Here is a 15,916-nt window from a genome sequence, read left to right as displayed (position 1 = left end):
ATTCTCCAAATTTAGCAATTCAAAAGGTTAATTTACTTGCCAGAGAAAATTATATTTTAAAATCCAGCTTAATAACATAGCAAGAAAGAGAAAGAAGAAAATTTCAACATTACATACAGTGTTTAATATTTCTACTTTAAATGATGAAACTTTATTTCTATTAGGTGGTTAATCATCATAGCTGTTGTGTGTATTTATTTATTTTATGTTGTTTTAGAATTTTAGAATTGTAAGCCACCCAAAGTCACTTGGTTGAGTTGGACAACTATAGAAATTGAATGAATGAATGAATAAATAATTTACATGGCTTTTAATTTTTTATTTGTGGATAGTGTAGTTCAGTCTAAACTGTTTTCAATAAAATGGCTTACAAACACATATGGACACAATGTACTCCCTCCACAGCATATCTATTAAAATAAAAACAATCACTGATCAAGGAACTCAGCAAAGTGTCATAAAGTATAAAGTGAATATGGTATTTCGCTTCCTTTCAAGTGACACCATACTAAAGAAAACAACAGAACAATGTAAGCATCACATGTCAAACATAGTGCAACTTCAAAAGCCATCAACAACTTCATTTTCATACCTAAGAGTGGTCAGTTTCCACAGCTTTCCCTTCCTTTCAAATACATCAAAATGAGAACAACTGACAGAATTTCTACAAAATAACCCAGCCAACCTGAAAGTTTGCTAGAAGAACGATGTAAACTGGCATACAGCCTTCAGTCTTAAACATTTCTCCATCTTGCCAGAAGGCAAACATTAGAGAAGAAAATGCTCTGCTGTGATGATAATTTACACTAATGATTTTAAGTGCTGTCAGATTAAATAAAGTTTTAAACTTACATTTGTAGAACCTGGCAGCAACATAACCTGCCGGAGTTCCAAGAAGCACCCACAAGACCACGGCACAAGTCATTAATGCTCCTCGATTTGCAGGGGATAAAAATCCCAGACAAGCAAAGACTGTTCAAAGTAGACACACATTTGAGAGATGATTAAAATGGAATTGCTCCATCCAATTTCCTGAACTACACCTACAGGGCAGAATGGCTACAAGTAATTTGTAAAACAGTATTTTTTCCAGACCCACAGCTAAAAACTTCCAAGAAAGATAATCAGTCCATAAAACAGTGGGTGTTTTTTTTTTAACCCTGGCAATTACTTGGCTGAGAATTCTGGGAATTGAAGTCCATAAATTTTAAAGACGTCCATGTTAAGAAACATTGCTTATGTGACTACAGCTCAGAATACATATCCCCAAAAAAGGGGGAGGACAAGTGGCGAGAGGAAAAAGGCAAGATGGGTGGCACGCAAGTTAAATATTTTAAAAGGTTACAATGTTTTCTTACATTCCCACAATGATTAGCTGAACTGTATAAAATTCAGGAATAAGAGACAAAAAGAGCTGGTTTCTAGACATTAGCAAATATATGGAAGCACCTACAATTCCACCCCCCACTTCTGCACAAGGCCAGATCTTTCAGAGCACAAGGAGTGTTACTAGTAATCCTTAGCACTAAAAGAGATTGCTAGCTTTGCAGATTGGTTGAAAGCAATAATTTGGGACAAAAGATGGCATGATATATATATTTTTTACAGTTCTAAATGTAGTTGTTTTTAAAATTAATGGAAGGGCGATAGTAGAAAACTTTTACTTTCCAGGAGAAAAAAGAGCTTAAGAACACAGAGCATTCTTGAAATCCTACTTAAAGAATTCAGACTTTGAAAATGAACCTGCATTTTAATAGTATTCATACTGCACTTACATAATGTAACAAATGTCATAATTAAAATCTGAGTTCCAGAACCCAGAAAGACAGAAAGCAGCATTCCTTTTCGTGGGGGTCTAAATATGTCACCATGAACCAATTTCCAGCCAAATTCCTCCTGAGCATCTTCCTGAAAAAGAAATAATTAGTTTAGTATATTACAATGATCTGGCTGATTTACATAATTATAGGTTTCCCAACTCTGTCATTGATTCAGATATGGAATATTTTATTTATTCAGTTTCAATAATATTTCAACTTATTCAAAGAGTGCTATAAATAAAATTATCCTGATCATTTCACATAATCGTCCAAAACAATGGGAAATGGGGTCTTGGTTCTTACCTGATACACCCCTTCTCTCGACAGGTGGAGACAGGAGCCATGCATGGGTTAACTCAGCCAGTAACCAATAGGACTGAGTCAACTGATTTGACATCATAGCCTCTGAGGAGAGTCCTCCCGCTTCTTTGACGAAGGAGATAAGTATACTGCTGTGCTCTCGAAATTCATTTCTCCAGATCACCATACTACTGCACCTCTGCGAACTAGGCCTGCACAGAGAAAGGGTGGGGATGGCTGCTGTCGCCACCTGCCCAGAGAAGGAGAGTATCAGATAAGAACCAACGCCCCATTCTCCACAGTTGGTGGAGACAGCAGCCATGCATGGGACGTACCAAAGCTAGGCTTGTCCCTGGGAGGGCATATGACTGGCCTAGGAGTCAGAAGAAGGAAGCACTTGTTGAAGTATCCGCCTTCCGAAAGCCACATCTGCTGAAGCGTATCTATCTACCCGGTAGTGGCGGATAAAAGGAGTCGGAGTAGTCCAAGTGGCCGCTCTGCAGATTCCCTCTACTGAGGCTTGTGTAGTCCATGCCACTGAAGTAGCATGACTGCGTGTTGAATGTGCCGTGATGTTGGTCGGAGAAGTGAGGTGATGAGTTAGGTAAGCCCTTGAGATGGCAGATCTGATCCAATGCCCTACCATTGATGAAGAAGCTTTAAGCCCCTTATTGGTGGGATGGAAAGAGATGAAAAGAACCCCACTGTGTCTGAAATCGGCCATCCTGGTAATATAGATTTTGAGGGCACGATGCACATCCAGCGTGTGCCATTTGCGTTCGAGCCTGTGAGTAGGGTTGGGACAGAAATTCAGAAGAGTCAGATCTTGAGACCGATGGAAATCTGAAACCCGATGTGACAGCAACCAGGAAGATCGTTATCAACGTAAGGTGTTGTAATGAGGCCGATCTAAGAGGCTCAAAAGGTGGTTCTGTGCAGCAGTCAAGGACCTTGGCAAGATCCCACGAAGGGAAGCGATGAGTGACTGGAGGGCTGAGGTTAGACGCACCCCTGATGAAGCAATGGACATGAGGGTGCAAGGAAAGAGGCTCCTCACGATGTAGAGAAAGAACCGAAGAGAGAGCCACCACCTGCCGCTGTAGGGTGTTAAGTAAAAGCCCTCTGTCAAGTCCCTGCTGTAAGAACTCCAAAACTTGGGCTACCGAAACCTGGACAGCGACATCTCGAGAACTGCACCATGTTGAGAATGTTTGCCATGTTGATTCGTAAATTCTGTTGGTGGATGGGCAGCGAGACGCCTGAATAGCCCAGATTACTTTGTCAGAAAAGTTAGCCGCTTTCAAGGCCGCTCGCTCAGCCTCCAGGCGGTTAGACAGAGCAAGTGGAGGTCAGGATGGTGAATGGATCCCTGATGAAGAAGGGAGTTGGTCATGGAAAGGCGCCACGGTGGACCCGATAGATTGACCACGTCCTCATACGAGGGTCGGCACAGCCAATGAGGGGCAATTAGGATGAGCTCCACCTCCTCCTCCAGCATTTTGCGAATCACGTTCTATATCAGGGGGAAGGGAGGGAAGGCGTACAGGAGACCGTGAGGCCACCTGCACCTTAAGGTGTCCATCCCTTCCGCGCCTGGTGTCGTGCAACAAGAAAAGTACCTGGGCAGCTGTTTGTTGGAGCCCGTTGCGAATAGATCCAGCACTGGAGTCCCGTACCTGGTGGACAAGATGTGATGATTCAAGCTCCATTCTGCAGGGTCAATCGTTGTGCGGCTCAACCAGTCTGCCCAGATGTTGTCGATGCCTGAGATCTGTTCTGTGTGAAGTTCCCAGAAGATGACCTAATTAATTTATGAGCCTCGAGACAAAGTTCAAAAGAAATCCATTCATTTATTAGGATCAACATTCTGGTGTGTACTCCTGCGGAGCCAAAACTGGCTTCTGCTTAATTGCGTTTGAACTTTACCCCTCTATCTCCTCCCTTCTGTCATGCGTCATAGATCATATTCAGGAAGTAGGTTGTAGAAATATGAGATCCAACTCTGGCCTAAGGTATGCATGGAATCCTCCCTTGAATGCCAACCTGATAATAGTCATGGGAACGCTTTACAAGTTGACATTTGGTGTGTAGAGATAGAAGATTGGCTTCCGCCCAAGTCCCTAGGCGAAAGGCAGATTCCATGAGCGATATGACCCTCGTCCCCCCTTGGCTGTCATGTTGTCTGTTCGAATCAGCACGTGGGAGTTGCAAATCGATGATTGGAAGTGGAGGAGGGCCAGATGAATTGCCCTCAACTCCAGCCAATTCATACTGTGAGTAAGGTCAGATTCCGACCAGTCCTTGAGCCACCTGATTCTCCAGGTGAGCGTCCCATCCCGTCAGACTCGCGTCCGTAGTGACTGTAAGTCGTGGAGGTTCCCTGAAGAAGGACCCCTATGAGAGGGCCGGGGAGACCCACCAATCCAGAGATTGGATCATGTCTGGAGTCAACCTGACTTTCACTAGGGAACAACTGCTGTTGGTCTTCTGGTACGGCAATAAAAACCACTGGAGGTAGCAGCTGTGAAGACGGGACGATGGAGAAGCATGAGACCATTTTCCCTAACAGTTGAGACAGTTGGAGCAGTGGAACCAGATGTTTCCTGCTCACTTCGTTGGCTAAGTCCCTGAGGCTGACCTGACGCTCCAGAGACAGGAAGACATTCCCTTGAGAGGAATCTATGAAGGCTCCCTGGTGAACCAGCTGGGGGGTGGGAACAAGGTGGCTCTTCTCTCGGTTTATGGAGAAGCCCTGTTGCTGAAGCACCCGCATGGTGGCCTGGAGATCCTGGAGAACCTGACTGTGCGAACTGGACAGCAAAAGAATGTCGTCCAGATAGTACAATATCCATATAGGTCTGCCTTGTAGGTTGGCTGCTACGACAGCAAGCAGTTTGGTGAAAACCCTTGGAGCTGAGGACAGTCCGAAGAGGAGAGCCCAATATTGGAAATGACTGCCTGTGTAGACAAACCTCAGGAACCGTCTGTGTTGTTTGTGGATGGGCACATAAAGATAGGCCTCTGTGAGGTCCACTGAGGTGAGGAGATCGTTTTTGTGCACACTTTCCAGAATGGATAGGAGAGAGTGCATTTTGAATCTCCTGTATCTTATGAATCGGTTGAGAAATTTGAGATCGAGGATTGCTTTCCAGACTCCCGAAGACTTTGGCACGATAAAGAGATGAGAGCAAAAACCCCATCCACCCTGGCCTGGAGGCACAGGTTGAATGGCCCGAATGTGGAGCAGATAAAGGATGACTTGTTCCACAAGGAGCCTCTTGTGAGGATCCCTGGAGATCGGACATGTGACAAAGTGTTCAGAGGGCTGGATCACAGGTCCAAGGTTAGGCCGAATCTGATGGTGGACTTGACCCATGTGTCGTTGGTGATGTCATCCCAGCGATCCGCGAAGGCCACCAGACATCCCTCGATTAGGAGATCCTCCAGGCAGTCACTTCTGCTTCTTGAAGGAGGGTTGGAATTGTCCCTGAAGGGTTTTCTGGGATAAAATCTCTGGTTATTTCTGCTTGACCTATTAGAGAAGGAAGGTCCCTGTTGTTGTGGACGGGAGTTGGAGGAACCCCTTCCTGCCCACCAAAGAGCTGCCTACAATAAAAGGACTGATTCCGACTGTCCTGTTTTTTAGTGGCTGGTTGCAGGACCTTCCATTTATCCTTAGACTCCACTAGTAGTGGTTCTAGGGGAGGATCAAAGAGAAGAGGTAGAATAGGAAGAGGAGACAAGCCTCCACTTGGCCCGGGTCTCTGCCTGTCACTGCTTGAACCAGAGGAGCCAGCAGAAAGTAACGGAGGACGCTATGGATTTGGACGCAAAATGGGCCGCGTCCAAGGAAGCATCTGCGGTGTACTCTAGGGCCGCCTTCAATTTATTAATGTCCCTGCAGGCTTAGAATCCTGGGCAGGGGGTCACTCTTGAAGTTGTCTCAGCCATAGGAGAGCCGAACGACTAAAGGAGGAGGCTGATGTTGCTGCTCGAACAACCCATGCAGTGGCCTGATGCCCCTTGACCAGGGTTTGCTCAAGTCTTTTGTCCTTGGGATGAAGAGCCTCCCCAGGGGATGCTGAGGCCGCATTAGGAGAGGACAAACTCACTACAGGTAAGTCAACGGAGGGTACCTCAAGATCCTTGGAGAGTTCAGGTCCCACATTATACAGGCGCTTGTCCAGGATGTTGGGGAGAGGGCCTCTACCTGGTGACACCCACTGGTTCTGGACAACGTCTATGAAGAGTCTGGGCGAGGGAATTGCCTCCCTTTCCACCTTGGGCTGGATGAAGAGAGGGTTAGTGGTGTACGTCTTGTCCGTCTCTGATTCCTGAGAAGTCTTGGGGGAGGGGATGCCAGCGATCTTCTTGGCCTTAAAGAGAAGAGACGGAAAGACAGTGGGTTTAAAGAGACCTATAAAAGTAGGTGGGTCTGGGGGAAGACCATCATCCTCAGAAAGATCCAAATCTCACGCAGGATGTTCCTCCTCTCCAAAAACTGATGGTTGGTTGGAGATCTCAGGCATGTCATGCAATGAAGACACCGAGAGGTCACCATTCCTGCGTCTGGAACTGGAGAAGAAGACCTGTGAGGAATGGAATGGGTAGAAGACCTCTGTTTAAGACCTGCTGCTATGCCCCGTTCGATGGCATCTGAAATGATAGTAGCTATGTCAGGGGTGTAAGGTAGAGGCCTGAATGGAGGAGAGGCATCCCTCTGAGACGCAATACCCTCGTCCAGAGTAAGACTCCCGTCACCCTCCAACTCCTCCCCATTGCCGGCCTGGTCGCCTGTGGCCCTGGCCTCTTCATGTTGGATAATAGACGCTGTAGGGGAGAAATCCGAATCCGATTGAAAGTCAAGAGGAGGGCTAGGCTCAACAGGCATTTGGGCCTGGAAAGGATGGGGCTCTGTATGTTTGGTCTTGCCGTTGGAGTTCTTGGGAGGAGTCTGTGGGATAGTGTCATCTTCCTGTGAAGGTGAGTTAGTTGTGGTCCTGAGACTAGGCCTGGGGTCCTTAGCAGGGGGCTCATTAGGAGGAGCCTCTGGGAAAGGCCTGCGCCTATCGGCCCTTGGCACAGGAGAGCTGGTGGAAGGATTAGGGGCCTAGGTGGGTGGAGGGGCCTGTGGCTCTTGGGCAGGAGAAGAGGCCATGGTCTGTACTCACGACCTTGTTGATCTGAAGAGAAGAACCAAAATGGCCACCAGAGATGTTTGTGCCAAAACAAAATGGCCACTGAGGCTAAAAAGCTTATGGGTCAGGTGCCATGAGGCTGAAGAGGCCGCAGATGCAAGGAGGGCAATGAGGGCCCTGAGAAGAGGCTGCAGAGGCAGTGTAGGGAGCAGCAGCACTGCAGGAGGAGGCAGCGGTGTCTAGCAGCAGCGATTAACGGCGACGTTTAGTGGCAGCAGCACTTTGGCAGAGGTGTTCAGCAGCGAGGGAGAGCCAGCAAGAACAGGGGCGCTAAGCGTGGCCTCCAATGGCCAGTGCCAGGCAGCGCTGAATAAAAAAGAGCTTCTTCAAGCCGCAGGAGAAAACCGGGAAGCCTCGAAAGAAAAACTCTCCTGGCCGCACTTCGCAGCAGAAGCCCTGGGCTATCCAAGAGCCCTGGCTCCAAGAGGAAATGTCCTCGATGATCCTGCCTTCCACTAGGTAATTTAGAGGTCAGGAAGCTTTTTGATAGAAATTTTTAGGTCAGAAGCCAATTAATACTGCTTTAGATAGTCAATTCAGAAATTTTAATTAATTAAGTTGAGGAGAGAGCAATTAGCACAGCCAGTCCCAATCAAACTGAGTCTAAAAAAGCGGGAGGACTCTCCTCAGAGGCTATGACGTCAAATCAGTAGACTCAGTCCTATTGATTACTGGCTGAGTTAATTACTTGCTCTCTCCACCAACTTTGGAGAATACAAGCTTCTCCAAGCATTCAAAAGCATGCATCAGAAGTCTATTATATATGAATCTCAGAATTCTTTTTTATTAACACGCAAAGATAAAAAGTTTTCAACTTGTCCTACAAGCAAGAATGTGAGTTTCCATGGTAAATGGCTAAACCTGGGACACAAATCACTGTGCTTTCCCTTAGCACTGATACTCAGCATGTGTTTGGCATCATTCCAGAATCACAACAGCATTTTTTTAATGATATATGCCACCCTGAGTCACTTATTGAGATGAACAGGTATAGCAATCAATGAAATAAATAATTAAAACAACTTGAGATCCCCAAGATTGGTAGACTACTAGGGTATCTGCAGATATGTTCCTCAGCCCACACATGGATCCTATTCCATATAATTTTTCTCCTTTTTCCTGATTTGCCTATGAAATCTGATTTGTACAATTCTATCAAGTACAATAGCAATTGCACTTAGACTTATATACCGCTTTACAGTGGTTTACAGCCCTCTCTAAGCGGTTTACAGAGTTCAACATATTGGCTGCAACAATTTGGGTTCTCATTTTACCGACCTCAGAAGGATGGAAGGCTGAGTCAACCTTGAGCCTGGTGAGATTTGAACTGCCAAATTGCAGGCAGCCAGCAGGCAGCAGAAGTAGCCTGCAGTACTGCACTCTAACCACTGCGCCACCGTGGCACATGATGGCTCATAATTCTCCTGCTCTCACATTTACAGCTCAAATAACTTAGGGAGGTCCCTTCTAAGCCTCTTGCCCTGCCCACCCTGCATCTGTGGGCTATGCCAGCGGTTTCCAACTGTTTGGCCGTAGCTCACTACCAGGCCATGCCCATTTGGAATAGAGCCACATATGTGGTTAGCTGAACACATGTGCATGCATGCAAAACCATGGTGGCTTTGATTTAAATTAAGTTGATTTAAATCACGATTTAAATTTAAATTTGATTTAAAATCACTAGTAAAAAGGCTTGATTTAAATCATAATTTTTAAAGAGCAACTGTCATCTCTGACCCGCAGTGGCTCCTTCTGACCTGCTGCTGACTAACCGACAGTCCCAAAATTGCAGAATATACAGCCTCATGCTACATAACTAAGCTCCATTTCATGCTGAATAAACTAAATTATTAATGTATCTTAAATAGAAAACTATCTTTAAATAGATTTTTACTCCAAAAGCATTTTATTAAAATAAATTTGATAAAAATAAAAAACATTTGATAAAAATAGAAAACATCTGTTTTAAATAAAAAAATCAATTATTTTGTTTTTGTTTTTTTAAAAAAATCAATTTTTATCCATCTTGTGCAGAACTCAACTTATGTGAATTGCCAGCTGGCAGGAAATTGTGCATGTGCCTGGTGATCTGCCACTCATGCAAGTCACTCTGCGCATATGTGTGCTGGCCCACCACTCACACAATGGCTGCATGCGTGTGCCAGCCTGCTGTTCACATGGCCCAGATCCCCTCTCCTCCCCCTGCCGCTGGGCTGCAAAGGTTGGGGACCCCTGGGCTATGCTCTCTCTTATCTGACCATTCCCTAGGCAGCATTTCTTCAGTCTCCCAGAATCATTCCCACATACCATTACTGTCTGTTTATATTTCCAGCATGCATGATTTACACTTTTGCTTGTCTTTGGGAGGGGATGTGCTTCTACGAGTATATCCAGGTTGAATTCCTACTGTTAAATACTCCCTTCCATTTGTATCTGACTTTCCACTCAAACAGCAGTCATGAAACTTGTTTCATTTAGGAATATGTCTGCTTATATAAGCACAAATATGAGATTTGCTTTTTGGAGCCCAGACTCTCATTTCTAATTCCTTACAAGTAGAAATCTGGGGAAACTGTTAGCTTCATTTGAGTTTGTCTTCTGGTAAACTGGTCACATTCTCCATGGTGGTTGAACTTCAACCTTTCAAATGGGCCCACCAGTTCCCCTAAATTGTGGATGCAACATAATCATAAACCAACTCTTAGATGTTATTTAATAAACATAGCAAAAAAGGAGATTGTTCTTCAAATGACTAATTTCATTTTTAAAAATTATATCTGAGACAAAAAGTAACCAAAAGGGAGAGAAGAAAGATGTTGCCAACTGACACATCCTTCAATGCTTTTTTCACAGCTGAAGGGGATGATGGTACAACAAATAATATATTCTCTATTAATATGCATGTCCATGAAAACTGAATCAAGCCCATAGCCCATACTATTTTTTATTTAAAAATTAAATATTACACAAAATTCTATTACTAAAGTTTACTATTAAACAAATGCTTTTATGCAATTCGAGAAGAGCTAATATACAATCAAAGCAATTGCCTCTATACAACTGAGCTGAGCTAAAATAAAGTTAATTGGACATAGTCCACATAACAGTGTGATTGCAAATATATGTATATAAAACAAAGTCTCACTGAGGAAAAAGCACTCATATTATGTTAGAACTATTAATTAGAAAGTATTAAACATATAGCATGCTATTTTATGTCATCTAATCTATCAGGGTGGTTAACCCTAAAGCCCCCCTTTTTTGCAGCTTTCAGAAAGCACATCAATAAATTTCAACAATAAATAACTGAGAACAGTAATGCAATTTCCTGGTGTTTGGAGTAGAAAAACAAAAAGCTTTTGTTTAAGCCTTACATACCAAAGCAGACACTCATCTCTGAAAAAAACCTAGCCTGATTTAATACTACACTTTGTAATCCCTGTAAGAAAATGTGGTTGCATCCACTTGGATTACCTCATCAAGTCATCATTCGTCCTTCAGCTATGAAAATAAATTAAATACCTAAATATACAATGTGAGACCTTGCTGCTTTAAAGTTTGAAAGATGGAAGAGATGGAAGAAGAATGGAGGGAGGGAGGGAGGCAAGGAGGGATGGAGGGAGGGAGGGAGAGAGGGAGGGAGGGAGGGAGGGAGGGAAGGAAGGAAAGAAGGAAGGAAGGAAGGAAGGAAGGAAGGAAGGAAGGAAGGAAGGAGGGAATTTTCCAGAACAATTGTATTCTTACTGTAGAGTCCATTTGGTTATATCTTGCAATGTCCTTATGCAGAGTTCTTAGCATGATCATAGCTACCATTCCAGAAAGGAAAAGGACAATCACCAGCGAATTCATTATACTGGAAAACAAGGCAAACTGCTATTATAATTGTTCATTTGTATATCTAGCTATAAAATTGTTTGAATTATAAAATTAAAGTAGGCCTTACCTAAACCACTGTATGTGCGTGTGAGACATGGATTCTAAAATGTAATCCCATCTGGATGCCCACCTGATTTCTTTATTTTCCTGAAAAAATAAATTATTCATCTTAAAATTTTAAAAATAGATTTCTGGGTTTTGAGAGAATAGAAAATATTGCAAAAGAACAAATGAAAATCATTTTTTCAGGATTTCAAAAACTTTACCTCCCAATAGATTTTAATCTTTGTTGCTCCCAAAATTTTGTCTGAATTCATGCTGGCCCAAACCATTAAAAACACATTTTTAAACAGAACAGCTGATGCCATGAAAGGTTTCATAGATAGCAGCCAGTATCTTAAATTGTCCCAGAAATACATTGGAAGCAGCACAATTTGCAAAGCAAAGTGTAATGTGGATATACCAAGGTGTACTGAGTGAGGACACAAAGACAGAAAAATATTGATATTCTATTGTCTTTATTATCACAAAATGGGGTTATCGTTCTATTTTCTGAGATACCTTGGTCACTCCCTGGTTTGACTACTATAAAGTGCTCTACAGAGAGCTGCTCTTGAAGATCATTAGAAGCTGCAAATAGTTGAGAATGCAGCAGTGCAGCCAGTTAATAGGCACACCGCTACTTTGTGAGCTGCCTGCCTCTAGAAAGCTTCTAGTTGCAATTCAAAGTGATGGTTACCACATATACCGCCCTTTGTGGCACAATGTATTGTCTACTATTTCTGTCCATCCCATGAGATTTGACCAGATGGGCGTGCTCTGAGCCCTTTGTATAAAACCATTTCCTTGGAGAATCCTAGGAAGCACCACAGTACCGAATATCTCAGAGGTGTTGATTCTTCTAATCCTGCGGGCCTTTAATATAGTCTTGAAGATCTGGCTTTTCCTCCAGCTATTGAGCCAATATACTGGGTGACCCTGCTTACAACATCTAAAAGGTTTATGCCTCGTATTTTTTCTCCATTGAATTTACATTGCTGGTTGGTTTTGATTTTAGTTTAATCTTAGCATCCAGAGTCATAATTTGTGAGTTTGGTGAACACATAAATCAACTACAGGTAGTCCTCGATTTACAATCATTTCTTTAGTGACGGTTTGAAGTTTTAACGGCACTGAAAAAAAAGAGTTATGACTGTTTTTCACACTTATGACCATTACAGGATTCCCATGGTCAGATGCTTGGCAACTGGTTCCTATTTATGATGGTCATGTGATCACCTTTTGCAATCTTCTGACAAGCAAAGTCAATAGTGAAGCCAGATTATTTAACAACCATGTTACTAATTTAACATCTTAAGTAAGTCACTCTAACAACATGGCAAGAAAGGTTGTAAAATGGAGCAAAACTCATTTAACAACTGACTCTCTTAGCAATGACATTTTGGGCTCAATTGTAGTCATAAATCGAGAACTACCTTTATATAAATTAGACAGAAAGAAACAGAAAGAAGCAAAATTGTGCATGCACTGAACCGGCAGTAATGCCAACAGCAAGCCACCCCTGCCTTGGAGGTATTCTACTCCAACCCCTTGCCTAAGGCAGAAGACTTTATGCCATCCCAGCAAATGATTGTTCAATATCTTGTTGAAAATTTCCAACAATACAGCACCCCCAATAGAGTATAACTATCAAATCACAGCTAATTAGTTTGCCCTGCTGTTTGATGCCTTGGATGAATAAACAGCTTAATCAGAGTTAACATTTATTTCACTTAAATATGTTGTGACCACATACTCATAATCTTATTTCCCTGCCACAAGAGGAAAGATGTATCTATACCAACCTCAAAACTAATTGAATATGTATAAGCAATTTTGATAATTCCATCATTAATAGTGTTCCTTAAATCCATAGGTAGTCCTGAGCAGTCTGGTTTGTCAACATTTGTGTGCCTGAAACTAAGAAAAAAAAAGAAGCAAATTATAGGTATAATCACAATATGTATGCTCAATCTTAACCCTGTTTTAACATCAAAGCCCAAACTATTATATTTTGTAGTCATAACATTAGAACCCTAACTTATGAAGAGACAAATTTAAAAGAAAGGTAGAAGAGAGCATGACTAAATAGAAAGTAAAAGACCCAGATGGGAAGTCTTAGCTATGGATTTATATACATTTGCACAGGGAAAAATAAAACTTCAAACAGCATAAAATGTAGTTACATAAAAATAAGACAGAATGGATGCACTACAATGTCAAAACTATCATCATTCAAGCAGAATCACTGTTACAATGCAAGATTCTACTCAATCCATTATGGCTACTAACTCCTAAGAACATTTCTTTAAAAGGCATCATGCAATATTTAAGGATTTCACATAATAAAGATGCAGTCACAGAATTCACCAATATATACTGTATTTTATTTCTACTGTAACACTGTAATCAAGGTGTTGATTTGAATGGTGGAAACCAGGTTCAAGCCCTCATATAGCTAAAGGTTTTACTGTATTGTTGTTGATTCTGATAATTTTACTGTGGTTTGCCCAGAGTCACTCTGGAGTCAGGTGGTGCCAAATCAAAATGAATGAATGAATGGATGGATGGATGGATTCCCCAAGAGATTTTGGGCCAATCACTCAAAATCATATCTATACTTCATAGAACTATGGTGGTAATCAAATTAATGGAAGGAGACCCATTAAGTCACCCCAAACTCTCTGATAAACTTGGGCATAAATGCAAGCAATGGATACTAGTCCTAGATTTTTTTTTGTTTATGTACACATTTCCTCTGGCTTCAAATATCTGGCCAAGTTATAACAAAATCCCTGTAGATGGCGCATTAAGTTTCCTTAATTTATTTTAACTATCAAAGATTTCATTTGCATCATGCATCCCATTTTATGTCTTCTCTTACATAAAACTCAATATTCACCTTTTTGGTTCAAGTTTAGCAGCTACAAGTCTCGCCCTCGGTGCTTCATTTTCCACAACATGATAGACTATTTTAATATCCACGTGGTTGAATACATAGAATGTATCTGAATCATGGAATTCTGACTAAATAAAAATTTAAAAAAGTAAATTAGAACATGGACATTCTTTTTAAATTGAAGAAACTAGGCCTGTTCCTGATTATGTGCTATCTCCTATATGCAACCACCATCATAATGGGCTTCACATCTGTTTCCAGTTAAACCATTACCAAAAGCAAGACTTGAAGTTTTCTTAAGATGATTACTACCAAATCAATCTGGGCCTAATTCAGATGTTTGGATTTTTTGCTCAGAATCATTCTTAAGTATTTTTAGCATTTTTACAATAATTTAATAATGAATCATTCCTGAGGACTGCTGAACAGAAAGGAAAACTGAGAAACTCTCTACCTTCACAGGAAGGGAAAATACAAGCCCAATGCTTAACACAACTCCTAACACTAAGCTGTAAGTGCTATGAACAGGCCTAGTCACAAATTTTCTCTCTTGTTAACAGAGGGGCAGGATTCTGGCTTTGTTCACTTCAGTCCCACCTTCATACGTCATGTTAATAAGTTTGCTATCCAGGCTGCAGATGATGAACACCAACTCACAGATGGAACCACAAGGGCATAACGTTATTATCAGTATTAAGCCTGTGCCTGATATGTGAACTAACTGTTTTGTTTACTATTATAATTGAATAAAGTCAAGTAATAGCAATAGCATTTAGACTTATATACCGGTTCACAGTACTTTACAGCCTTCTCTAAGCTGTTTACAGAGTTAGCATTTTGCCCCCAACAGTCTTAAGGTGCTTTCTAATTCAGTTTCACTCTCAGCTCATAAACTGTTCAAGTACTGTTTTCAGGGCTGCTTTTTTGCATAAAATAAATTAGAACATAAAATATGTAATATATCATCAATAGGAAAGTCTAGCACTACATTTAGCTGTTACTAAAGAGTAAAAAAAAATCAAGTTAAATTACTTACAAATTTAGGACACGTCTTAAATGAAGCACCCTTATCAAATAAAATCAATTGTAAATGTTCAAATTACAGGTAATCCTCACTTACCAAAGATAAGTGGGACTGGGAACTCCATCACTGAGCAATGCAGGTTTAAGGAGTAACTTTATATAACTATGCTGACTTACAACAGCAGCTCTGGCAGTTCCAGTAGTCATTATTAGGTGAAGGCCAGAGAGTCATGTGATTGCCATTTGTGATTTCATGAAAGCTTCCCCTTTGTTTGTCAGAAGCCAGCAATGAAAATTGCAAATGGCAATCACATGACTGAGGAACACTGTGACACTGTAATTACAAGTCAGTTAAGGGGCGCCTGAAATATGATCATATGACTGTAGGGATGCTGAAACATCAACAACTATGAGGATCCATCATAAACCGTGCTTGCTTAGCGCCACTGTAACTTCAACCAGTTGCTAAATGAGTAGACATTAAGCAAGGAGCATCTGTACAATTAACTGCCAATATCTAATTGAATTTATTTTGATACAAGGTATTACCCTTGCTAGGAACATTTAAAAGTCTTGTTTTCTGTAGAACAAGGAAATAATTATGGTGCTAAACAAAATAAAGCGTTTGAAAGTGAGTCAAAATGAATTGTAAAAATGAATAAATATTTCATGTTTTAAAATCAAGTTTATTTCCTCTGAAAACCCAAATTCTCCTAATCATATTATTTAATTGGTGTGTGTGTGTGTGTGTGTGTGTGTGT

At 41.6% G+C, this 15,916-nt stretch overlaps 1 protein-coding gene across 1 annotated transcript in view; it reads right to left on the bottom strand.

Moving 5' to 3' along the window:
- Positions 1–15,916, bottom strand: part of TM9SF2 (transmembrane 9 superfamily member 2) — a 39,554-nt gene that overhangs the window by 12,023 nt on the left and 11,615 nt on the right. Inside the window, exons 6-11 of the mRNA XM_032226381.1 lie at positions 14,136–14,260; positions 13,039–13,153; positions 11,262–11,341; positions 11,063–11,171; positions 1,776–1,908; positions 853–972 (exon numbers count right to left, since the gene is read on the bottom strand). Coding sequence (XP_032082272.1) covers positions 853–972; positions 1,776–1,908; positions 11,063–11,171; positions 11,262–11,341; positions 13,039–13,153; positions 14,136–14,260 — 682 coding nt within the window. The remainder of the gene's footprint in view (positions 1–852; positions 973–1,775; positions 1,909–11,062; positions 11,172–11,261; positions 11,342–13,038; positions 13,154–14,135; positions 14,261–15,916) is intronic.

Source organism: Thamnophis elegans, chromosome 11 (genome assembly GCF_009769535.1).
Source record: "Thamnophis elegans isolate rThaEle1 chromosome 11, rThaEle1.pri, whole genome shotgun sequence".
Taxonomy (NCBI): Eukaryota; Metazoa; Chordata; class Lepidosauria; order Squamata; family Colubridae; genus Thamnophis; species Thamnophis elegans.
The sequence above is the reverse complement of the archived record's forward strand: the minus strand, read 5'-3'. Positions and strand labels throughout refer to the sequence as shown.